General features: G+C 35.6%; 1 protein-coding gene across 1 annotated transcript; it reads left to right on the top strand.

Annotated features, from left to right (window-relative positions):
- The first annotated feature begins 2,238 nt into the window (after positions 1 to 2,238).
- Positions 2,239 to 25,868, top strand: LOC120625007. The gene is made up of 16 exons (XM_039891917.1): positions 2,239 to 2,348; positions 3,632 to 3,715; positions 4,058 to 4,240; positions 6,118 to 6,234; positions 6,996 to 7,163; positions 7,990 to 8,187; positions 9,479 to 9,706; positions 13,131 to 13,196; positions 15,888 to 15,986; positions 17,908 to 17,978; positions 18,260 to 18,359; positions 20,622 to 20,732; positions 21,821 to 21,991; positions 22,931 to 23,128; positions 23,834 to 23,942; positions 25,695 to 25,868. The coding sequence occupies exons 1-16, from the start codon at positions 2,340 to 2,342 to the stop codon at positions 25,817 to 25,819; spliced, it is 2,037 nt and encodes a 678-aa protein (XP_039747851.1). The 5' UTR covers positions 2,239 to 2,339; the 3' UTR covers positions 25,820 to 25,868.
- The last annotated feature ends 525 nt before the right edge of the window (positions 25,869 to 26,393 follow it).

The following is a 26,393-nucleotide window of genomic DNA, read 5'->3' as shown; positions in this document are numbered from 1 at the left end:
ATACTCGATAAATCCTTTGTGAATAAAATTAAATAATTTTTAAGCGTGGTAAAAAATAGATTACCTTAAATATTTTATCGTTAAACTCCTTATACTTGTATGTTGTTTTAACAGTCGTTCGTTCTTATATAAATACTAAAATACCTATTAAAATATACATTGGTTAAAGTGCATTAGATTAGGTAGAGCGTAAGTTCTTAGGTGGATACGTATTTAATCGCAAATTACATACATTAATCCGTAATGGTTTCACAAAGCGTGTTTCGTGACGGAAAAAAAAGTGTAATAAAAATCACATTAATGAGTTAATGAAGATGGGTGTATGATTTAATGGCATAACTTGATTACCGCAAAAAGACCGGCACTTCTTTCGATATCAAACTTTGTTAGGACATGCAGTGACATCTGTTGTCGAGTAGCAAAAGTTTTAATAAATTATATATATCATATTATAAACAAAGATGTATAAGCATATATTTATATTAATCCAAAAATAGAGAAGTAATTTGAAATTTAAAAATAGATATATTGATAAAAGCAACTGAGGAAATTAAATATAAAATGTGAAAAAGTGACATCTGTTGACCAATAGCTGAAAAATTAAACGACATCTATTATCATATTCCGAAATTAAAAGAACAGCGTAGCGTCACCTGTGTGATATGTAAGTAACTATATTACTTTATAAAAAGCGCCATCTTACTTAAATTCTGGTATAAGGAAAATCATGGAAAATATAATTTAGAGGGGTATCTGCTCTAACACGCACGCTTAAAACTTTTAGTTCTTCAGGTATTATGAGATTTTGTATAAAATCTACCCCTAAGGGTGAAATGGGTCAGAAGACTGAATGCTATTATAATTTTTTTATGAAGTCAGAGGCATAAAAATCGCGTTTGGTTGCGGTAATACCTACATGGCTAGTTGGGGTCATATTTTCTATTTATTCATCATAACGAAAAACTTTTGTAAAACCACTACCAATACTTTTAGAGTAAAAAGTATAAAGTGTTGTCCTGAAAATAAATACGCAGTGACAACCATAGAATCATCTGCAGCTGTGTTTACATTTAAAGTCAAATGGGATCATTAATAAATAAGGCAACCCAAATAACAAATAATTCCTAGATGGCATTAAAACATAAACTCACACACACGGTTATACGCACACACAAACACGTGTAAATGCGACTTCAAATCATAACAATTCATTAGGGGTGTTATCTTAATACTTACCTTTCAAACAAAACCTGTATACCTAATATTTCTTAGCTGATTTCAAAGATTCTAGTTTATTGTTATTAACCGGTGGTCGCAATCACCTCTGCTTCCCCTAATAACATCGTAATGATGGTAAAAGGTACCATCAATTCATTGTGACCACAGACGACTAATTTACAAACAGTGCCGTGTACAGAAGTAGTTGTTATCATAGATCAACAAAACCGATATAGATGCACCGCTCCGTGCACAACATGTCCCTAACTTTACACTATGGCAAGATAAACTTTAATTTACTCACAGTTGAAGTATCATCATCACCATCCACCCATTAACGGCCCACTACTGGGTACGGGTCTGCTCTCAGAATGATAAGGCGGTCATCCACCACGCTGGCCAAGTGCAGATTGGTAGACTTCACACGCCCTTGAGAACATAATGGAGAACTCAGGCATGCCGGTTTCCTCACGATGTTTTCCTTCATCGTTAAAGCAAGTGATATTTAAAACGCACATAACTCCGAAAAGTAAAAGTTGCATGCCGGAGAATGAACTTAGTCCACCCGAAAAGGAGGCCGTGGCTCTAACCACCAGGCTATCACCGCTTACACCATACCAAGAAGAAAAATGCTTGTATTTTTGAAGTATAAGTGTGATATATGTATAATATATATATATATATATAACACAGTGGTGTTCACTGAGTTATTTACCACGGTATGCATGTATGAAGATTGCATCAAATGGCAAAAATCCTCCTCGTATACGAGTTATATATCAATTTTGGGGTAGGCAGTGCTCTTGTGCATGTATGAAGTGCACGCCACTGATTATACAGATAGATAGAGCTAAAGAAGTTTTACTGCAGTCGTGTGGTCGTTTATTTTTGGACACTCGTTTATTTTTGGAGTAGAATCTCATAAAGCGCCTAATGTCACTTCTGAACTCTTTATAATCTATATACATTGTGATTGCATAACACAACTCGACGGATACTAGTTGATACTGTATACACTTCATTCGTTGGATATCACAGCAACGCGCGAAGCGTATTTGTAGGTTAACCGGCTAAATATAAACTAAATACTGTGAGTAGAGTGTTTTTCAGTCACATTAGAAATGGCAAAGGTAAGTGCGACAGAGGAATATTAAACCGCGTGTATAAAAAAGGTATCTAGTCTGTGGAGCACTAACGTAGATACATTCAACTACATTGGAGACACCAAGCATCTACGTACCATTTTATAGACTATTCTTTGCACACTTTATATTAGCTTCACCTGTATATATGTTTGTAACCGACTCCTTTAGACTTGATTTTGACCCTCTTCTAACAGTCTGATATTGTTCAAACTTTGTAGATATATTGAGAACCGATGACAATACACTAGTTTGATAAGATTATTCAATTTCTATAGTCGATAAGGCAGGAATAAATATAATTTTAATTTCCAACCATTATCTTTAGCCGATTTCTTTATATTTACAAATTTATTAATTACTAGATGTTGCCCGCGACTTCGTCCGCTTTTGTTTTTGTTTTTCGAAAGACATGTGCCTCATAAATGCGGCAGCACTTTATGTATTTAGGATAGCTAAGCCTGGTTTAAAATCGTCAAACACTTCCGTCCCCTCTCCCGAGAGAACTGAGCTTAATTTCGAGATAAAAAGCTTCCTAAAGAAGTAGTTTTTGCGTGAAAGCGTAACAAACAAACTTACATTCACATTTATATTATTAGTAGGGAAGCAGGGATAGGGATTACCTTTCTTATAACGTAAACAAACATTTTATTGTTTTCTAGTGTAAACTTTATTTCAAATTTTTAAGAAAATAAAACCTTAATTTATTTTGTTTTTTTTTTTTTATTTATTTGATCGCTAGTTTTTTTAAACGGTCGATTGGCGCAGTGAGCTATGTCCCTGCTTTCTGAGTCCAAGGCTCCAAAGATGGGTTCGATTCCCACAACTGGACAATATTTGTGTGAAACATGAATGTTTTTCAGTGTCTGGGTAGTTATCTGTATATAATAAGTATTTATGTGTATTAACACAAGCTACGCGATGTGTGTATTGTAATAGTATATTTACTTAAATTTATAAAATAGGTATGTCTACACTAAAAAGACAATGAAAAGATTGTTTACATTATAAGATAAATTAGAAAAAAAATATGCGAAACATGGAAGATCCATACTAATAAAATTAAGAGAGGCAAAAAAAAATAACGTTTAGGTAATAAAGTTTAGACATGCGAATAAATGGACACTTGCAAACAATATTAGAATATTATGCAAACCAACTGTTATTTGCATTTCTCGAGTCGCGACGTATTTAAACGTGTAATAATTACTAACAGCAGTTTCTTAAAGATTTTACATCACAATATTATATCGAATATTTTGGCTTTTCAGGTGAACATACCATCATTCAAACTCAAAAATGGTCGAGACATCCCAGCGCTGGGCTATGGCACGTGGCTTGGACTTAACGAAAAAGTAAGTAGGATCGTTTTTGCATTGCTCTAGTAATCAACAACATTAAGGCCTTAGACCACCAAGCTAGCCCAATGCGGAATGGCGGACTGCATGCGCATTTAAGAACATGATGGAGAACTCTCCAGCATACAGGTTTCCTCACAATGTTTTTCCTTCACCGTTAAAGCAAGTTATATTTTAATTACTAAAAACGAACACACCTTTAGAAAACAAAAGACGTGCGTGCTGGGATTCGAACTCGGCCCCTCGAAAGGTAAGCCAAAGCAACCACTGGGCTATCACCGCTTGTCCAGCAATTAATACGAAATAACAAAATATTAAGCTTACTTTATTCGTCCACAGTTTGAGTTCATGTCAGAAGACCTCCCAAAGCTGGTGGAAGCGATGGAATACGCGGTAGACGTTGGCTACCGGCACATCGACACCGCGCATCTGTACAGAGTGGAACCGGAAGTTGGAGAGGTCGTGAGGAAGAAGATCCAAGAGGGAGTCGTTAAGAGAGAAGATGTCTTTGTCACCACTAAGGTAGGGTAAATTAGGAACGCATGAGAAACGGATCTCTACGTATTGAATAATAATACGTAGAGATCCGTTCTTTATATATATATATCCGAGTTATTCTGATTTGATCTCTACGTGATCAAATCAGAAATGAGGAGAGCAGTAGAAGAACCAGAGTTACATTAGGATCTCAAGGTGCTGGAATGGCGACCTCGCACTGTTAACAGCAGCTCGACGAGGTGGACACATGAGATCAAACGAGCCGTAGGGAGCCACTGGACACAAGCGGTACAAGAACGTGGTGTTTCGAACTTCGTACGAAAGATCTATGTCAAGCTGTGGAATTCCATCGGTTGATAAAGGCTGAGTTTCTTGCCGACTTCTACTCAGTTAAATCTGCCTTCTGAATCGTTGGTAGCGCCACTACAAATAGACTTCGTATCTCAAAAGTGCTTAAAAGAGGCCTAAAATTATAAGGTTCTTTTTGTAAAACTACCGATCCTCCGCCATTCCTTCCGTTACCATTTCTTAAAGTTTACCATTACAACTTCCTCCCGCTTAGTTTAATAATACACTACGACCCTGCCTTCCTTACGAATTGGGCTATCAAATGCAAAAACTGATAATATGCCCTAAGTCAAGCGATTACTAACAAATAAACTTTCATACCCTACTTTTTCACTTTGGGGGTGTAGTTTTATAAATCCTGAATTTTACCTATTATATTTTAAAAGCATGTGTTTTATTATTTCAATAATTGACAATTCGTACAAACTTTCATCGCCTCTTCAACCCCCATAGGGGAGAAAATTGAAAATATACACAGCCTTCTTCAAAAATTACCTGCAACACTAACAATAGATAGAAATTGATTTTCAAAGAAATGATAACCTAACAGTTGTAGTAAAGCTTATTTTGACAGAGCTTGTCCGGGGAAGTAGTATCACCAGGCTCATTTCTGCGGCACATAAGGCCTAACACCTACGCCTCAAATTGAACACGGGTTGTTGCAGGACGTGCTCCTGGCATGCCATGTCCGTCCGCCCGTTTAACCCGCCAATTGTAACTAAGTATACCAACAAAAAAAGTGTGTGCGTTACCTAAAAGGTTACCTTTACGCGCGATTGAAGTAAAACTTTTAATATTATTTATTGATGAAGGAGTAAAATGTAGCTGGGAATTCTATTTTTTTTTTTTTTTTTTTTTTATTCTTTATTTATTCGGGACTTTTCTTAACAATAAGAATGTCAGCCCCATCGTTCCCTTTACAAAAATTTATACTTCCTTTCTCTTATCTTAACTTAAAATCTAATAGAATTCTGGCTACCTCTGAATAAGGTGCCGCCAGGATACTTTGCCAAATCCCCACATCATGAAGATTTATTTTAAATTTACATATTAATTGGTCCCTCATTGGGGAATTCTATTTAAAATTCATTATCATAACTTTCGCATTTTTTCATTTAGAAAATTGAAGGTTAGATCAGCACGTGTCAATAGGTATAACTTGTTTATTTATTACAAAAGTAGTAAATAAACAAGTTAGTATAAATAAATAAGTTGATTTTCTAATCAATGCAATTAAATATATTTTTTTAAAACTGTTTAATCTTTATTCACTTTGCCATCCGTTTCCGTTTGAAAATATTGGAAACAAATAATCCTAATTGATTATATTTGCCACTAGCTGGCGTATAAGTCAAGAAGCGTGTAGTATATGACATATTACTTAGGAACAATCCAAATTATTAATTTTAAAAAGCGGAAACTACACAGACGTCTGACGTAAGCGTTACTTCCGTCAGAAAAAAGATCTCAGTTACTCCCTAGTCGCGCCTAAAGAAGTTTTACTTCAAAAACAAAAAAAAAAGAAACCAGTTCACCTATTAAGTGATTTCCAGGTGTGGAACCACAATCATCGCCCGGCAGATGTGGAGACTGCGGTGAAGGAATCTCTGGAGCGTTTGGGTTTGGACTACATTGACTTGGTGCTCATGCATTGGCCCATGTCGATATCGGTAAGCATTATAACACTCCGACGCAAAAACGACGAGGTGTTATAAGTTTGACGTGTGTCCGTCTGTAGCATCGTATCTCCCGAACGGATAAACCGGTTTTGATTTTGTTTGAAAGGTGAATAAGTCGGAAGTGTTCTTAGTTATGTCTGATGAAAATCGGACCAAGATGGCCGCTGCTACAAAATGGCGTATTATTTAATTATTTCACAACTCGAGGAAGTTTGTAATTTTTAATTTAATAAAATTATGCTATTTATAAACGACTACAAGGTAGCCCTTGACACCTTCTGTATCAATGGTCGATCAATGACAGAAAGTACCCGAAGCATACGAAAACATAAATAAATAAACAAACTACGACAATACACACATCGCCATCTAGCCGCAAAGTAAGCGTAGCTTAATGAATGATGAATATTTTTTTTATGATTAATAAACATAAATACTTATAATAACATACATACATATAATAAACTACAAAAATAAATTTTACGTTGAATGAATGAATGAATACACTTGTATATAACTCCAAAAAAAATTTACAGAGATACAAATACAACAGCACAATAAGGTAGTGTAATTATTATTTCCCTACAAAATTAATTTTTCGTTCAATGAATGAATGAATGAATGAATACACTTTTGTTGTACACCACAGAGAAAGTTTACAGAGATACAAATACAACAGCACAATAAGGTAGAACGAAAATTTTCATTGGTTTAGTAATAAAGAAAAAAAAATGCCTTCTTGTATATTCCAGGCCGATGGTGTAGACGAGAAGATAGACTATTTGGACACGTGGCGAGGGTTCGAAGCCGTGCTGAGTCAGGGCCTGGTCAAGAGCATCGGCGTGTCCAACTTTAATATCGCCCAGCTGACACGGCTGCTTGCTAATACTAAAGTTGTACCCGTGATCAACCAGATAGAGGTCAGTTTAATGGTTACACGACACCAGATCTATAAGTTTTTTTTTGATGGGCCAAAAAGATAGCCCATCTCATAGCAAGTGAATAACAATCGCCTATAAACAGACTACTTTGTTAATATGTCTTATTAGAATATACATTATATACGTTTAATCGAATAACAAATACATAAGTATACTTCATAAGGAATCACTCTACAAAATAATTAAATCAGAAAAGAAGCATATTTATTTTCGCATAAAAACGAATTCAAGACATTCAAGTTTTTGCTTGTGACAACCCTATTGAAGATATAAGACCGGCACGCGCATAGTACCTACGCTACGTGACGTGTACCTAAAGTTTCAGGAGTCACATGATTGTAATTTTGCATGTGATGGTAGGGCTGCATCTGATTTCTTTCAGTAAAAACTATGGCAGTGGTTCACTCAAAAACTATTTGGTTTTTGGTTACACGGATAAGTTTCAGAGACATAACATAATGTACCTCTAAAGCCTCGGAAATATTGTTTCGTTTTCATTTACACGTTGTATATGAGTGTGTGTCGAATACATGGTAGTGTGTGTAATGTTTTTTGATTGAGTTACTGTATTTGTATACACAATTTAAAAAAAAAGGATTTTGCACTTCCCTGTATAAACTAGTGTGGGAAATATACTCCACGTAATTATTACATAATTATATGTAGATAAAATCTTGGCTCATTAGGTTTAATATCATTTGTGAGTTTATAGAATGCACGCGTCCATGAGCGAAATTATACTAGCTACAAATACACTAAGTGATTTAATAAAAGTATATTTTGAATATAATAAACTCCTCCACAGATAAACCTGAACCTCGGCCAGAAAGATCTGGTAGACTTCTGCAAGAAGAACAACATCCTTGTCGTAGCGTACACGCCGTTCGGGAGCCTCGTCAGAAATACCCCCAACTGCCCCGCCACCAAATACGATGACCCCGTTTTGACCGGCATTGCTAAGAAACACGGAAAATCTGTGACACAAATTAACTTGAGATATCTGGTAAGTTTATTATCGAATCTCTTGCTGTTCTTTTAACAGTATTAATTGACGACCCAACCTCAGTGGCGCGTATAGAGGGTATGCACAGGGTATGCACAGGGTATGGAGATGATATAAAATGAAGAAAATCTCCAGTACGAATTATAAATACTTAAGGGTTGGGTTTTTATAACTCTTACAATGCCTATCCTTAAGTTTTTTGTAACTTTACCGAGAGATTTTCTTCATTTTATATCATCTGCACGCCACTGCCCAAGCTGCAAACCATTGCCTATAAACAGGGAAATACTTCGTAGGGCACATGAGGAACATGTCGTACAACGGGCCGCACCGTGTCCATCAACCTTAATCGAAGGTTTTAAGCCTCATGTGCCTTATAACACCGGGACACGCATCATCTTAACGGTGAAGACGTGCCACTTACTTACGTTCGGAAGGCAGATTCCACTGAGAAGAGCAAGAAACTCAGCAGATTGCTCATAATTTTAAAATTTAACAAACTTTAGAATTTTTCTGTTTTGTGAGAGATGAGAGCGGAGTGGCCTGCTTCCAAGCAGCCTTGTCGTTAAAGAATTCATCAATCGTGTAGTAACCACGATTTGTTAAATGTGTTTTAATATATTGTTTAGACTTAGGTAAAGGTAGATCTAATATTACCTTCGGTATCATGTTATAAAAACATATACCCATCCCCACAAAGTATTTCTGTACTTTCCTCAGACGATATACAGATATAACTAATTTATGCCCGTTTCTAGTTAGTCGACTGTTTATATCGACTTTTCGTTTATATTTACTTATGTTTTGTTTAAAAAAGATTATTTTATTATAAATATATTGCGAGACTACTGTAAGTATACCTGTTTCTTTAAATTTGATACGAAGGGATTCGCGACTATGAATTTGAAATAGTTTTGTAAATAACCCATAGTTTTTTGTAAAATGATAGAGATAAAAATGGTAACTGTGAATCCTATGGAGATAAAAATATATACTTACTACTGTACTGTAGTTCATTATTTCGATTTAAAAAAAATGTGACTATTTACGACATCTAAAACACCTAAAATTATCAGTGTTTCTCTCCTATATTATGCATGTATTATACGTATAAACCTTCCTCTTGAATATCTTCTATGTATTAAAAAAAACCGCATCAAAATCCGTTGCGTAAACATCTAAGAATAAGTATATAGGGGCAGACATACATCGGAAAGCGACTTTGTTTCATAAGTAATATGTAGTGAAGTATGTATTGTCTTTGATCTTTTCAATTGTTTTTTTTTTTCAGTTCCAACGCGGCCTCGCCAGTATACCAAAATCCATAACGAAATCCAGAGTGTTGGAAAACGCATCGATATTCGATTTCGAGTTGGACGATGAAGACGTCTCTGCACTGCAAAAACTCGATAACAATTTTCGCACAGTTTTGCCATCGTTTTGGCAGAATTACGAAAACTATCCTTTCGAAAAAGTCGATGGCGATATACCTAAACCCCCACTTTCCTTGCATAAATGGTAAAATTATAACAACTACGCCCGGACAAATTATCATCCGTTAAAGCGACATCATAATCATGTTTTGTTTTTTTTAAGTTATGTATTGAAGCGGTGATCGCCTAGTGGGTAAAGCTTTGGCTTTCCTTTCGTTGAGACCGAGTTCTAGCCCCGGCACGCACCACTGACTGAGTTATGTGCGTTTTTAATTTAATTAATTTTTATTTTAAAACCCCTTATTCATATCTTAAAACGTTTAATCGTTTTAGTATCTCTTATTAAGTACATCTTAGCACATTATAAACTCAAACATCAAGTTTTGCCCATCGCCACGCTGCAGACAGACGGGTTTGTGATCCCCTGAGTCACCTCGTACGACAGCCGCAGAAAGAGTAATTTCATGTCAAGTGTTAAAGTAAATATGTACCTACGTTATACGAAACTAACATATGTGCTTGTGAAATAAATTTAATTTATTTGTAACAATTAATATAAAAATTAAACCTCGTAAAATGTTTTATTTCCATTGCCGTGTGGGAAAGCCTGCGGAAGCAGTCATTATTTTAGGAAATCCATAATATACGAATATAATATGTAGTTTTGACTCCCTCGTTAGGCAAATGCAGATCACGAAGGCCTTCGATCCCCGGGTCGGCCCAAAGTATTGGGTTTTCTATCAAGAAATTCTTAATGCCAGCTTGAGTTTGTAAATTGGCGATGATTCGCCTCCGTGCATTAAACAGCACGCTAAGCTATCAAATTCAAATTCAAAATTTCTTTATTCATGTAGGCCTATCACAGGCACTTATGAAGCGTTCATACATAATATATGTTTACATAATTGTAAGGGAATGGTGATAACTTCGTACGCCAACTTAAACCTAAAGCTACGAGGGTTCCAAACGCGCCCTGGCCCTGGCGCCCTAAGAAGAACCCACAACAAACTTGGCTGGGTAATTTTTTTTTGTTATCAGCATCTCACAGTAAATTTATATTAAGCTATGAAGCTGGAGCAATTCACACCCAACCTTTTCTATCGGTCCCTGTAGCCGTTTTCGAGTATGAACTAAATAACTTGAACATCGGAGTCAACTGGATCTTATTTTTATATAATTAAAGCTACAATTCATTAGTTTGGACTTTTGACAGAACGTTTGTTAAACAAAAAACAGCGGTACAAGACTTAAACTCTAAAACAAGTAGTGTTAGGTCCATTTTACTTTGATGATACTGAGTTTGTTATGCGAACTCCAAGATTGCGAGCGAGGAAATCTGATACTAAGGCTACAGTAGCCTTAGTATCCAATTTGCCTCTAGACTCTATACCGACAAATTAAAATGGACCTAATTGTCCTCGATAAAGAGTCGCAAATCGCGTACTTTAGATTTTAGGAAAATTAGTAATTATAAATACGATGGGTGGATGGATAGATAAAGTCTTTATTCCACTAATAAGTGATCTCCTCCGGGCAACCCTTTTGGAAGAATCAAATAAGGGAAAACGGATTAGTGCAACAGAATAATAAGACACAATATTATATAAAATATCTATCAATATATATATTTCCATACAAAAGTGCATACACACACTATATATGTTATAGTGTGTGTATGGATTAGACAATAAAAAAATCTATAGATCGATTTTAAGAAATGTATATTCTCTAACAAAATAAGTTTTGTAAGCAGTTAAAATTTCAATATCAAGGAAAACTTAGTATCAATCAAATAGATATATAGAAACACTGTGTGCATTAATAGCCTTGTATCTTGTTATATCACATAGCCTTTCAAATATTATATCTGTAACGACAAGAAAAATTGAATTTTATTACCATTGAATAAGATTCACTACTCCATAATAATAACCCTCTGTACCGAGGTCAAGCTCCAAATGTTATATATCTACGTAAAGGTATAAGATTTGTCGCGTAATTCGCAAATTAGATTATTGTATTTGGAAGTGGCGTGGAAAAAAGTGTTTTTTCACACCATTCGCTCTACAATTCCTTATAATAAGACCAGTTTACAACAGGTAAAGTATCTTTAGTCTTTACCTTCATAAGGCTTAGCGGGGTTGGAATGTTGTAATGGAATCCATTACACCTATGTGTTGTAATGTAATTTGAATTAAGAAACCTGCCATGAACAAAAAAATATCTGATCATTCCCTACGCCTATACCACCACGTCCCTATCCCACTTCGCCAGAAGCTCGATTGCCCACCTCGTTGGGTCGTTGGGAGTCGCCCAACGCAGCGTTTACCGTTGTTGGGTCACCATTCTAACACCTTGGGACCACAACATCCATCCGCAACTTCTAATAAGTTCTAAATAAGTTTTGGAAATTCCAAATTCAAATTAGAAATTTCTTTATTAATGTAGGCCTATCACAGGCGCTTATGAAGCGTTCATACATATATGTTTACGTAATTGTAAGGGGATGGTGATAACTGCGTTCGCCAACTTATACCTAAAGCTACGATGGTTCCAAACCCGCCCTGATCTAATAAGAGCCCACAACAAACTTAGCCGGGTAATTTTTTTTTTGTTAGCACCAACTCACAGTAAATTTATATTAAGCTATGAAACTAGAGCAATTAACCCCCAGCTTTTTTATCGTTTAAGTAATCCTTAATATGATAATAGGATTTTTCTGTAAGATTACGTTTTATATAAACTTTGAACGTATTGAGAGATATCTCAAAGATTCCATTTGGTAATTTGTTATAAAATAATATACAATTGCCCTTGAAATTTTGTGTAGCCTAGTAAACTGCACAACGAGTTTATTTGTTTTTCTAATAGGTTTAGATTACCCTTCCAAAACACATACATAGTATAACGTGTAAATGAAAACCGAAATACTACTTCACAGGCTTTCGAGGTATATTATTACTGTCTCTGAGACTTATCTGTGAAACCGAAACGCTAACAGCTTTTTAATAAACCACTGCCATAGTTTTATTGAAAGAAATCAGATACAGCCCTAACTTCACATGCAAAATTAGAATCAAGTGACTACTGTCACTTTATTAGGTACGCGTCGCGTAGCGTAAATACTATGCGCGGGTCAGTCTTCTATCTTCAATAGGGTTGTCAAAAGTAAACACTTAGAATGTTTTTAATTCGTTTGTATGGAAAAATAAATATGCTTCTTTTGATTTAATATTTTACAGGGTGATTCCTTATGACATATACTTATGCACCTTTCAACATTATTTAGTAATTCCGTTACACGTTGTTTATACAGTATACATATAGCTCATGGAAAGCGTTCGGTGAAGAGACGCGAGTTCCATGATTTTTGTTCACCGTAACAATGTTAATAAGTCTTAAAAAGTTTTCACTAAAAAAAATATTACATTTACACTTAGTTAAGTTATGCATAAGACCGTCCACAAAACAAGTTATTACTTCAACAACTTATTGCCCAACGAACAGTAGTATTGTGTTTCCCAGAGTGACGCCATGTTGCTGCAAATTATATTAACAACTTTAATATTTAATTCTGTGAGTTCCTAATCATTATTTTATCTTACAAATATTTTTTTTCTTTGTTATTAAAAACGTAACGTTATCTTTGTATGTGCTCTTTCTATATTCAAAGGTTATGGAAACAAAAGTCTTTTCTAACTTTATAATTAGCTGCTAGCCCGCGGCTTCGTCCAAAATTAAAAGTTCATTTATTTCAAGTAGACCTTATATAAGCACTTTTGAAACTCCAAGTCTGTCTGTGTGTAGTGACTCTACCACCGGTTTGGAAGGCAGATTCTACCGAGAAGAAGCCGGCAAGAAACTCAGCAGTTGCTCCTTTCCAACATCAACAATTTACATTTTACATTTTTGAAAATTCTTGTTCTACCAATGCATACATTTAAAAAATGTGTAAAAACGCATCTAGTACAGCGAGGTTACTATACATTTGATGAATTCCTCAATGACAAGGTAGATTGGAAGCAGTCAGCCTCGCTCTCATCTCCCGCAAGATAGAAAAATGATTGTAAATGTTGATGTTAGAAAAGAGTAACTACTGAGTTTTTTGCCGGCTCTTCTCGGTAGAATCTGCTTTCCGAACCGGTAGTAGAGTCACTACAAACAAACATACTTGACGTTTCAAAAATGCTTATAAAGTAGGCCTACTTAAAATAAATGAATTTGAATTTGAATTTGAACATTCATTTTTCCATCTTGTGAGAGATGAAAGCGGAGCCGGATGCTTCCAAGCAACCTTGTCACTAAGAAATTCATCAATTGTATAGTAACCTCGCTGTAAGAAATGTGTTTTAACATAATCTTTAAACTGTATAACCAATGCATACATTGCGAAGTCCAAAATTACCTTAGGAATCATATTATAAAAGCGTATACTCAACTCGTCCACGTCGAACCCTCCGGGGGCTGGGTCCATCAATCTGAGGCGTTGGTGTTAAGACCAATTATCATCACACACCAACCTATGGACGTCGATTGCTGGACATATGTCTTTTGTAGGGAGTTCCAGAATCCAACGACCTGGTTAGCTTGTTTCCAGCGGCTCCCAGCGAACCATTAGATGACGTCCGCTCACCACTTTATTACTTTATTTATTTAATACCTGTTGCCCACGACGTAATCCGCATTTGTTTTTATTTTCAATTCAGGTTTTACGTTGTGTATTCATGTAAAAAATATCGGGTGTAGTTTTGAAATACTACATCCGATTTTTATTTAGATGGTCTTAATTTTTTAAATCTCACGATGATATGAAAGATTTTTTCTAAAATAAACGTAGCTTAAGTTACTCCTTATTACATCAGCGACCTCCCAATAAAAGTCCGGTCAAAAACGGTCCAGCCATTTCACAGATTAGCTGGAACAAACAGACAGACAAAAATGTTATTTTGATGTACTACCGTATATAATATATTCTATACAGATTTTTTTATAAGTACATGCAGTATAAAACGGTTCAATATTACAAATAGACACTCCAATTTTTTTATATGTATAGAATACAGCAGCGTACTGCTACATAGTCTAAACCTAAAATAGAATAGAATAGAATAAATTTTATTGCTTATACTGTGCGTATAGTTCCAACAGTTTGCCACTTTCTGGCGTGCAATTTTCTTATATATTTTGAGTTTTTTCTACATATGACAATTAAAATTTTAAACTTTAGACACTAATTAAGAACTGTCACAAAAATATCCGTTAATATTATAATATCCCTTACTCATCAACCAAATACTAAACCTATTTTTAAAATAATTGCCGTCAATTTTTTTTACCATCAGTATAGAAATGGTTAAAAAAAATTTATACCACAACCATAAGTACTTTTCGCAAATACGTAACATTTATTTTGGGGAACACATATATTATATTAATATTTCGTACAAATATTATCTTTATATTTTCTGACAAAATACTCCATGTTCATTTTAACCTACCTCAATAAATCAGATAGGACCAAACGTAAAGCTTTCTCAATCGTAGTTGCCAAATAGAAGAGAGTGAGTGGAAGAGGTGTTGCGATTAATATATATATGTGCGCTTCCTTAAAAATATCCTATGTCATACTTCGTAGTATGAACTGAAATCGTGTTGTTTCATTTGAATTCATTCAGAAGTTTCAGCGTGATGCGCGGCCATAGAGACAGGCCATGAAGGTCATGAATAAAAAAAATTACAGTTTTGGGTTCAGTATCGGTTATAGAGTGCACTTAATTTTTTTTTTTTGTTATATCTGTACATTGAAGTACAGAATTAAACCTGTTATAGATTTATGTACCGGAAATTGTGGTAACAAACATAAATATATAAATAAATAAATATAAATAAATATACTACGACAATACACACATCGCCATCTAGCCCCAAAGTAAACGATTCCCTGAGATGAAAAATGTTTGTGTGATGAACATGAAAATTTTTCACTGTCTGGGTGATTATCTGTATATTATAATTATTTATATATATATATTATTCATAAAAAATATTCATCACTCATCTCAGTACCCATAACACAAGCTACGCTTACTTTGGGGCTAGATGGCGATGTGTGTTGTAGCATATTTATTTATTTATTTATTTTATAATTATGTTTGTTGTTTTATAGGGAAGCTAAGCTTCCGGCCCAGGACGCTGAATTTTTAAATACGCTACTTATGACACCCAGCGGTGGGAATCGATAGGCTGATGACGATTATATTTCTCCAGGTGTGTGCTGATGATGGCGGCAAGGCACCAAGGACTAAATTAAACGATGGCAACACTATGCCTGTGATGGGACTTGGAACCTTCTTGGGATTCGATGAGGTGAGTCATACTCAGTAGATCAACTTTCAGCCATTCTAAATAATGTTTTATTATGTGCTGGCAAATCAGAATACAGTTGTCAGTTGTCACCACCCCCTTCTCTTCATGGAGTGTCGTACGAGGCGACTAAGGGAATATAACGGAGAGCGGGCTGAACTTATACTACCATCTACTCACCGACCCGTCGCACGGTGGGCTGAAATTCGACTTTCATAGACATAGGAATAAAAAAAAATTAGGGTCGTTTTTTTTTCTTGAAATGGCTTCTATTATCATATATTCTACTATCAATACAATGCCTAGATATAACATGGGATTTACGAAAAAAATGTATGGAAAGTATATTAAAGTCCTGATAATTCCGGAAGTTCAATGATAACCGTTATATCCTTTCACACGGTTATAGTACTGATTATTTATGATTTTTTGACATAATTTTTTTTAACGATATGCAGATATCACTAATTTATGTCCGTTTCTAGTTAGTCGACTGTTTATATCGACTTTTTGTTTATAATTACTTATGTTTCGTTTAATAAAAATTATATTATTATAAAAATATTGCGAGGCTACTGTAAGTACACCTATTTCTTTAAATTTGGTACGAAGGGATTCGCGTGGTTATTATAGGCAAACCTCTCTTTTGGGAAAGGCTTATGGTTGAGCAGTGGACTGTTATAGGCACTTTGAAATTTATAAACTAACTAGCAGTCCCTCGCGACTTCATCCACGTATAAGTCAACCTTAAAATATAATTCAAATTCAAATTCAAAAATGTTTTATTCATATAGACCTTATAACAGGCACTTATGAAGCGTTCATACATTTAACATGTTACACTAATGATACAGATGGTGATAACTGCATTCGTTAACTTAAAACTAAAGCTAGGAGGGTTCCAAACGCGCCCTGGTCTAAGAACAGCCCGCAACAAACTTAGCCTGGTTTTTTTTGTTATCACCATCTCACAGTCTAGTTCATGTTAAGCAATTCATACCGAAGACCTTTTTTATCATACATGTAATCCTTAATATTATAATAGGATTTTTCTATAAGCTTACGTTTTATATAAACTTTGAACTTATTGAGAGACATCTCAAGGATTTCATCTGGTAATTTGTTATAAAAAGATATACAAATACCCTTAAACGAATTACTAATTTTATGCAGCCTAGTAAACTGCACGACAAGTTTATTTTTACTTCTAATATTAAAATTGTTACAGTCCACTTTCTTTTTAAAATTTGTTATATTTTTATGTATAGACAAATGCTGTCGCGTACTTTTTAGGACTTTTAAATGGTCACAACTTTGTCGTACATAATTTTATGGATACATTAACCGTTTACGCAGCGCATGCAGCGGAAGCTCTCAAAAGAAAAAAATAAACCACGATTTTAAAACATTCTTCATTGGTGCTATATATTGGTATATGTAATCACGCTAAGACCAATACGAGCATTCCTATTGGTCTTAGCGTGATTATATATAGCCTTCCTCGATAAGTGGGCCATCCAACACTGAAATAATTATCCAAGTCGTACAAGTAGTTGTTGAGATCATTATGTTCAAGTAAACTAACAAACAAACTCTGCAGCTTTATATATTAGTACTAGTTGTACCCTGCCTCGCTTCGATGTGGCACATTTTTATGGAATGGTTGAGAAATGAGAAACAAAACAAAGAATACATTACATATATCAGGCCAGCGTGTGTTTTTCTCGCTTTCGGCAGATGGCGCGGTCACTGTTAAAAAAACTGTAGTTTCGCGGTCGCGGATATGTGACTGATGCAAAAAATAGATAAAAACTATCCTTGATGCGGATTATATATCATGCTAAAATTTCAGCTCGATGCTATTTGAGTTTTTGAAGCGTACACAAACCAACATAACATTTTAACAAACCACTTGTGTTTTCAGAAAGGTCAGAGAGAAGTTCAAGAAGGCGAAGTCGAACTGCCTGTGGCCTGGGCGCTTCAAGCTGGATACAGGTTTTTTTTTTTATTTATTTTGTTTTCTCACATTTTTATGTAATAGGTGCCTAAATAGCTGGATACAGTGTGTTTTACGGAATTAAAATTAGTTGTCTGGAAGAGATCGCTAAGTAGCGATAAGGCCGCGAAATTGTATACTTTAATTTAAATTTTTATTTACAATTTTTCTGTATGTTTATGTGGTACAATAACAGTGTATTTATCATTCATTTAGTTTGGCAAATTGCGCCAACTTTATCCGAGTACCTAAGTCAATTCAAAATCACAAATTCTTTCAGAATGCTTGACACTGCTTCCGCTTACAATAACGAAGAGCAGGTTGGCCAAGGAGTCAGGAGGTCAGGAGTCCCGAGGGAGGATGTGTTCCTGGTTACCAAGGTAAGATAATGTGATGCATAAAACAAGCCGTTTTGTCCTTCTTGACCTACTGAGTCGTTATTATGACAGCCGATTGAGGCAGTGGCCAACGACCCAGTTTTCTGATTTCAAGGCCATGGGTTCTATTCTCACAACTGGAAAATGCTTGTGTGATGAACATGAATGACAATGTATGTATGTGTATTATATTCATAAAAATATTCATCAGCCATCTTAGTGCCCATAACACAAGCTACGCTTACTTTGGGGCTAGATGGCGATGTGTGTATTGTCGTAGCATATATTATGTATTTATATTTATTAAGTAAGGATTCCGTAGCAATGAACATTTATACTTTCACCATGATCACAGATAAACTCTTAGTTTAACAAAGCTGTATGCAATACTGAAAAAGTTATCATTCACCAACCCAATACCGGTCCACTTCGACCCATTATTGGCCCACTACAGAGCACGGTTCTCTCTGAGTAATAAGTCTTTCTTATCAACCCATTACGTGTCCACTACGGGTCGTATTCCTAGTGCAAGAGACCTTCCTTAAACCTTGTAATCGTACGCCTAAAATATCAAATTATAACGTTGTTAGAAACGACAGATCCCACTCCGCTTTGGGTGGCACTTTAATATATTTTAAAAGGTCTCTTCACTGTACTCCTCTCGAACCCCCCGACTTAATCAACATAGAAGCATCCCTTTGTCAGGTCAGTATGACCGGCCATACGTCGGTCATCATCTGTATACCTCTCTTCCTCTAAAGACTTGCTGGAAAGTGACATCCGCGCACTTCTAGCTCTAGGCGGCTCCGTCATCTTGTGCGGAGATCTTAACGCCAAACGTACCATCTGGAATTCCCTTGCCTTAAATACACGAGGACGACAACTATACAGACTGTACAACCTCTGTCCCGACCTAAGCTTTGATATCTTAGCCCCGGACGAACCCACCCGCTACCCGTTTAAAAATAACTCAAACGACAGACCAGACGTACTGGACATAGCTATTCTAAAGAACGTCGCACTCCATGTGCATTCTTTAGAAGTGCTACACGAGCTTAGCTCCGACCATCATCCCGTCCTACTTTAGCTAGGACCCCCAGCCGATACTCCCTTTCCACCAAAACCATCGTAGACTGGAAAAGTCAGGATCCCCTCTCAGAATGAAAAGGGCTTATATTCCACCACGTTGACAAAGCGGGGAATGGTAGACTTCACACGCCCATCATCATCACACACATAAGAACATTAAGGAGAACTCTCAGGCATGCAGGTTTCCTTGCTATGCTTTCCTTAAAAGCAAGCAATAATAAAATTGCTAAAATTATTAAAATTAAAAAGTATTTAGCTCCGAAATGTTACATCCACGGGGCTTGAACATGGTCCCTCCGAATGGGAGACCGAACCCTCTGACCACTAAGCTATCACCTTTTCCTTTAAAGTATTGTCTTGAGCAAGTCACTTGTGCAATAAAACCAGTTTTATTCCGCTTATACCTAAACGGCGTAAAACATAACGTTTAAGAGCATTCAAGTTAAATACACAGAATTAAGAAAATAGTCCGTGTACTAGACTAATATTGAAGCACCAAAAACCACTCCACTTTAGTAGTGTTTCTCGAACAGGCGGCTAATCACTTCATTCGTTTAGCACTTGACAGTAATTGCTGTACCTCAAATTACCAAATGAAATCTTTGAGATGTCTCTGAATAATTTCAAAATTTATATAAAACGTAAGCTTACGGAAAAATTCTATTATAATATTAAGGATTACTTAAACGATAAAAACGCTTGGGTGTGAATTACTCTAGCTTCATAGCTTAATATAAATTTACTGTGAGATGGTGATAACAAAAAAAAAATTACCCGGCTAAGTCTGTTGTGGGCTCTTCTTAGACTAGGGTTTGGAACCCTCGTAGCTTTAGGTATAAGTTGGCGAACGAAGTTATCACCATCCCCTTACAATTGTGTAAACATATGTGTATGAACGCTTCATAAGTGCCTGTGATAGGCCTACATGAATAAATAAATTTTGAATTTGAATTAATGTTCTAAACGTTATCAAATGTATACTCTAAACGTTCACCATAACATGAGGAAAGTGCAAACAAAATTGAAATAGCAACATTCGACGGGTGGTAAGTGAGAAGTGCTCGGGGCTGTTTCTCTGTTTTTCGACACAACGAAATATAATAATTAAAAAATGGCTGCATGAGGATTCCGTGTGTTCATAATTCTGTGGTGAAATAGTTATTTGTTGATTTTCAGCTGGGTCTCCACGAACAAAGGGATGTACTTGCAGCACTGAAGAGGTCGCTAGCTAGACTCAACATGACCTACGTGGATCTATATTTGATACACAACCCTGTCGCTATCAAGGTAACGTTTTAAACTCTAAAACTCTTCTCTCTCTTCTTCTCTTCTTCTTTCTCTACTTCATCTGTCATCATCTGTCTGCGTCTTTTAACATCATCTGGGGTCAATGAGGAATTCCTCATTCAAGGCGGTTTTGAGCGGTTTCCGCGTTTATGTTATCTGGCTTCAGGTAATTTGGGACCGTCGTTAATCAGGTGGCGGGGGTATTCCGCGACCACGCTTCGTCGTCGGTATATCCAGGGCTACTCGTACCATGTGGTCTGCGGGTCGTCTGATAACGTGTCCGTACCAGCGCAATCATTGTTCCTGTGATTTATGAACGATGGCGGTTCCATAACAACCTAACTAAGTTCCTTAAAATCGAAAACTATACAACCTTTAAATGAAAACCGAAATGATACTTCACAGGCTATAGAGGTATATTATGTACTGTCTCTGTGAATTATGTGTGAAACCGAAAACCTAATAGTTTTTGAGTAAACCACTGCCATAGTTGTCACTGAATATAAAAATAATATACAGCCCTAACATCACATGCAAAATTAATGTTTAATTAATGTGACTTTATTAGGTACGTGTCGCGTAGCGTAGGTAGAAATATCAAATCAAAAGAATCATATTTATTTTTCCATACAAACTAATTCAATACATTCTAAGTGTTTCCTTATGACAACACTATTGAATATAAAAGACCGACACGCGCATAGTACCTAAGCTACGCGAGGCGTACCTATTAAATTGACAGGAGTCACTCGATTTTACTTCTGCATGTGGCGTTAGGGCTGTATCTGATTTCTTTCATTTATTTTTGGTGTATATAAATGATCGATATATAATAACGTTTCAAAAGTGCTTATAAAGTAGGCCTACTTGAATTAAATGAATTTTAAATTTCGAATTTTTTGAATTCAGTGAAAACTCATGAGGTTTACCCAAAAACTATAAGCGTTTCGGTTTCACAGATACTCGTAAGTCTCAGAGATAGTAAATAATGTAAAGGCTCTGAAGTAATATCTTGGTTTTCATTTACACGTTATTGGTATATAATATGTTAACATCTATAATACTGGACTTTACTGGTTAAATTTCAGGAAGATACTGACGAGTTTGACGTAATAGATTACGTAGACACATGGAAAGGTATGGAAGAAACAAAACGGCTAGGCTTAGCTAAGTCCATCGGTATATCCAACTTTAACATTAGCCAAATGGAACGGCTAATGGCTAACAGTGAAATTAAACCAGCCGTCTTACAAGTTGAGGTATGATTTTTTTTATTGTAATACAAGTTAGCCCTCTACTGCAATCTCATCTGATGTTAAGTTATGATGCTCTAACACAGTAGCGGGGTAACCTGTTAGGGGTATGGAAGTCACAAGCCATACATACCCCAAATCGTTTTCTACCGGAACACTATATCGATGGTGCCGCCATCTTTGTTGGTAAACCTGGCCACCGCCCGTCAGCCTCCCACCAGACCAGACCAGAGACAATTCAGAAATTATAAATTCCCAAATAGCCGCTGTCGGGATTGAACCTTGGACCTGTCACGTAAAGAAACACGGCACTCACCACTGGGTCGATGGGTGATAACAATAATTTCGTTTTATTATTTTTCCAATATGCAAGTGCTACTACGGTTATAGTACCATTTCTGTAGCCGAGTTAGCACTTCATGTACTACTCGTCATTTAAGTATTGTGACTAATAAGCTACATAAATGGTTACAGAAGCGGTTATAGCACAGTGGGAAGGATTCCGACTTCACTTTCAACTAAAAGTTAGAGGTGCTCTTACTTTTCTAAGTTATATGCGTTTTATTTTTAGCTTAATCTAAGCCTAGCCTTCTATGGCCTAAACGGGGTCTTCTTATGACCTAATTGACAGCTGATTGGCGCAGTGGGCGGCGACCCTGCTTTCCGAGTCCAAGGCCGGGGGTTCGATTCCCACAACTGGAAAATGTTTCTGTGATGTACATGAATGTTTTTCAGTGTCTGGGTGTTTATCTGTATTTTATAAGTATTTATGTATAGTAATCATAATATATTCATCAGTCATCTCAGAACCCATAACACAAGCTACGCTTACTAGATGGCGATGTGTGTATTACCGTAGTTTATTTGTTTATTTATAATAATAAGGATATTTGAATAAAGACATTACAGAGTTTATATGATCATGACACTAATAAACTATTTCAGGTCAACCTTAATCTGGCACAAAACAAGATACTGGAATTCACCAAAGCGCACAACATAAGTGTGATGGCATACACACCGTTTGGATCGCTGTTCCTCAAGAATACTAATGCGCCCCCACCGAGGGTTGACAACCCCATTCTGGTGGGACTAGGGTTTAAATACAACAAAACTGTGCCCCAAATTGCTCTAAGATATCTGGTAATTTATTTATTTATTTATGTTCACAAACAACAACACAGTATCGCATTACACAATGGTATACGTAGTACAAATACTCACTGCGGCGTCAACTGCCTAAAACAACTACTACAAGAAATTTTGCTACTTAAGTGGGCTTAAATAAGAAAGTGTTTGTTTGTTTGTGTGTTCCTTAATCAATCAATCGACTTGACTTTTGGTGTACAGTTAGTTGAAAGGACGGAGAGTAACATTTAATAGTAATTTTGGACCTACCAATGCATAAGTTTAAAGAATGTGTGAATGTGTGTGTGTGAACACATTTATTACAGCGAGGTTATTATACAATTGATGAATTTCTTAATGACAAGGTTGCTTGGAAGCATCCGGCTCCGCTTTCATCTCTCACAAGATAGAAAAATGAATTTTGAAATGTAAAATGTAAATTGTTAATGTTGGAAAAGAGCAACTGCTGAGTTTCTTGCCGGCTTCTTCTCGGTAGAATCTGCCTTCCGAACCGGTGGTAGAGTCACTACACACAGACAGACTTGACGTTTCAAAAGTGCTTATATGAGGCCTACTTGAAATGAATTTTGAATTTTGAATTTGAATTTTGAATCCCAGTAAAACAATCTGATCCCATCGGATTTGTAAAAAACCGTAATAAACGCGGTGACTAACGATTGTATCAGCTAGATACATCATAAACATGAATTTGTGTTTTAGGTGCAAAAAGGCGTGATACCGATTCCGAAGTCTATTAAAAAGGAAAGGATCGAGCAAAACATCGATATATTTGATTTTGAACTGAGCGATGAAGACTTCGATAGACTGAGTAAGTACACGGGGCTTAATATCACTTCAGGCAGTGTTATTTTATTGTTGTTGATGTAATTTTTTATTAATTAGTTTTGACTTATATTTTCCCACCCCTTAATTATTTTTCTCTGAATATTTTTTTTTGCGTTAGCGATTTGTCGTTGAGTTATACTTCAAGCTGAGTTCGCAGAGTCGTCCTGTAGGTGACATTAGTACTCCATGGTTTTTTGCATAAAAGCCTGGTATGAGAAGTCGTCTTTCAGCCTCATTAAATAATTAAAACCCCGTTTATCATCTGGTACAAAAACTCTAAATTATTTATTGCGCTTAACTGTGACCTTTATTTGTCTTTAATAATGGAAAAAAACAGTGCTTCACGAGAAAGCTCAAGATAAGAAAGATATACTCGGAGTATTTCTATTAATCAAGGATTTCGTAGTCTTAATCAAAGTTTCTAACACGGCTCAACTAGTTTAAATGGACCTTATCCTAGATATTAAGGTCAACATCATTCATTGATTCACTGCCGCGTGCGGTAACAGCGACTGGTTCTGTTTTTTTTTAATGTTATATTACATGTAAGGGCTTCGCTCATGCGCCCTAATGTGACTTATGTACCCTATTTTAGCACTAAATAGGTATACGTGCACAGTGAGGACATGTAAATTGTATGGGTCAACTTAGTTGTAGGTAATATTGGTTTGGTAATATTAGGGTAAAAAGATTCTGAACGACGACAGCTACTGAAAAGGCAGAGCCTCTTGTGTGGACAGATATCAAACCAGGCCTTTGAAAATCCTTTTTTACATGCCTTCCTCCCAACAGAGGAAATATGTCGGTTGATATACTGAAGATAAATGCGAATGCAAGTATTATGGCACGCAACAGATGTTATACAGGGTATTTGGGTTCGATTCCCTCATCGATCGTTTGATTTTTCAGTGTCTGGGTGTTTATATAAATATTCTAAGTATTTATGTATATTATTCATAAAAATTTTCATCAGTCCTCTTAGTACTCATAACACAAGCTAGGCTAAGCTTACTTTGTGCTGTTATTTTTTTATTGTTTACTTAACGATACAGAAATTAACGGTTACAAAAGATTAGTCCCCGGAAAAGATAATTATGGGCACCCTACAATAGTTTTCAGCTGTTAACTTGCGATCAACGTTCTCGGTCCTATCGTCGCAGCGGTAACTCCATAAAATAAACCATAACAATAACATAAACAATTAAAATTAAAAATCCATTACTTACATATACATGCCACATATTACGATGCATTTTTTTTTAATCCACTAGAAGTTAGCGCTTGACTGAAATCTCACCTGGTGGTAAGTGATGATGCAGCTTAAGATAGTAGTGGGCTTTTATTTATTTGGGTAGATACCTATTACGAGTAGCCATGATTTGCTTATTTTATGCTCGGACAAGGTAAAAAAATTGGTTCTATTACCGATAGCGAACTAATTTTTTTTTTCCTTCCTTCACTGTATACACTTTCATCTTGTTTGTGTAGTTGTAAGCTAGTTTAACGCTATTTATTGCATGCGGTGTTTACCTGTAAGTAGATTTACATTTTGTCTTCATACAGTATAAGCTAGTTTAAATTGTTTTTTTGAAATGTAAAGCTGTTGGTAAACCAAATAAAGAAAAGAAAGAAAAATCCGCAGTGGTTTCAAAATTATGCTGTATATGATCTTAAATTGCCCTGACATGGCTAATATATACTGGTAAGATTTATTAATAAAATCATTTATTTTAAGGTGAGTTTAACCAGGACTACAGAACCGTGTGGCCAAGCTTCTGGCAAAATCACCCATATTACCCGTTCGAGAAGAAAGACGTTCCTGATCCGGACCTCTTCTTAACCGGGCTGCACGAAACATAAGAACAATTTTAATTTACTTTTAAAGTTACTTTTTCATTTATAAATCGTATTTCAAATTTAATCGTCAGTGAGAATAAAGAAATTAAACAATTGTTTTACATTTTTACAGTGAGTTTTTTTACTACGAATTAAAATAATCTTAAAAGTACCAATGATTATATTTGTATGTCCATTTGGTCAATGTACCAAAACCATAAGTTTTTCCCCAAGCTGCATAAAAATCGCCAATCTGCATAAAAAAATTGATCTTAGCGTTTGATTTTCTACAATTATTTGACTATCTACTGTAGGTACTATTTTATTGCTTATTTGTCAAAGAGCTTTCGAGAATATTCATAAAAGCTCTAATGTATCGAAAATCATCGATGTTAAAATGGTAATTGCAACGAAAGTGTTTTCCAAGGAAATACTTTAGCGCCTACCTTCTTTCTTCTGTAACAAAATCTCTACACAATCTAAAATTCCTTAAGCGATTTCCTTAAACACATTTTTTTTTATTAATAATGAAGATTTAAAGCTAGGTAAATATTTTTAAATAAATAAAAAAGTAAAGACGTGAATGCAAAACGTTGTT

The sequence above is a fragment of the Pararge aegeria genome, chromosome 7 (genome assembly GCF_905163445.1).
Source record: "Pararge aegeria chromosome 7, ilParAegt1.1, whole genome shotgun sequence".
Taxonomy (NCBI): Eukaryota; Metazoa; Arthropoda; class Insecta; order Lepidoptera; family Nymphalidae; genus Pararge; species Pararge aegeria.
Note: the sequence above shows the minus strand (reverse complement) of the source record. Positions and strands in the feature narration are given on the sequence as shown.

Excerpts from the sequence above, each read along its gene's own strand:
- LOC120625007 (XM_039891917.1), top strand. Across the intron at positions 9,707-13,130 it reads CACTTTCCTTGCATAAATGG|TATTGTGTTTCCCAGAGTGA; the intron begins TAAAATTATAAC and ends AACGAACAGTAG. Across the intron at positions 13,197-15,887 it reads CAACTTTAATATTTAATTCT|GTGTGTGCTGATGATGGCGG; the intron begins GTGAGTTCCTAA and ends ATATTTCTCCAG.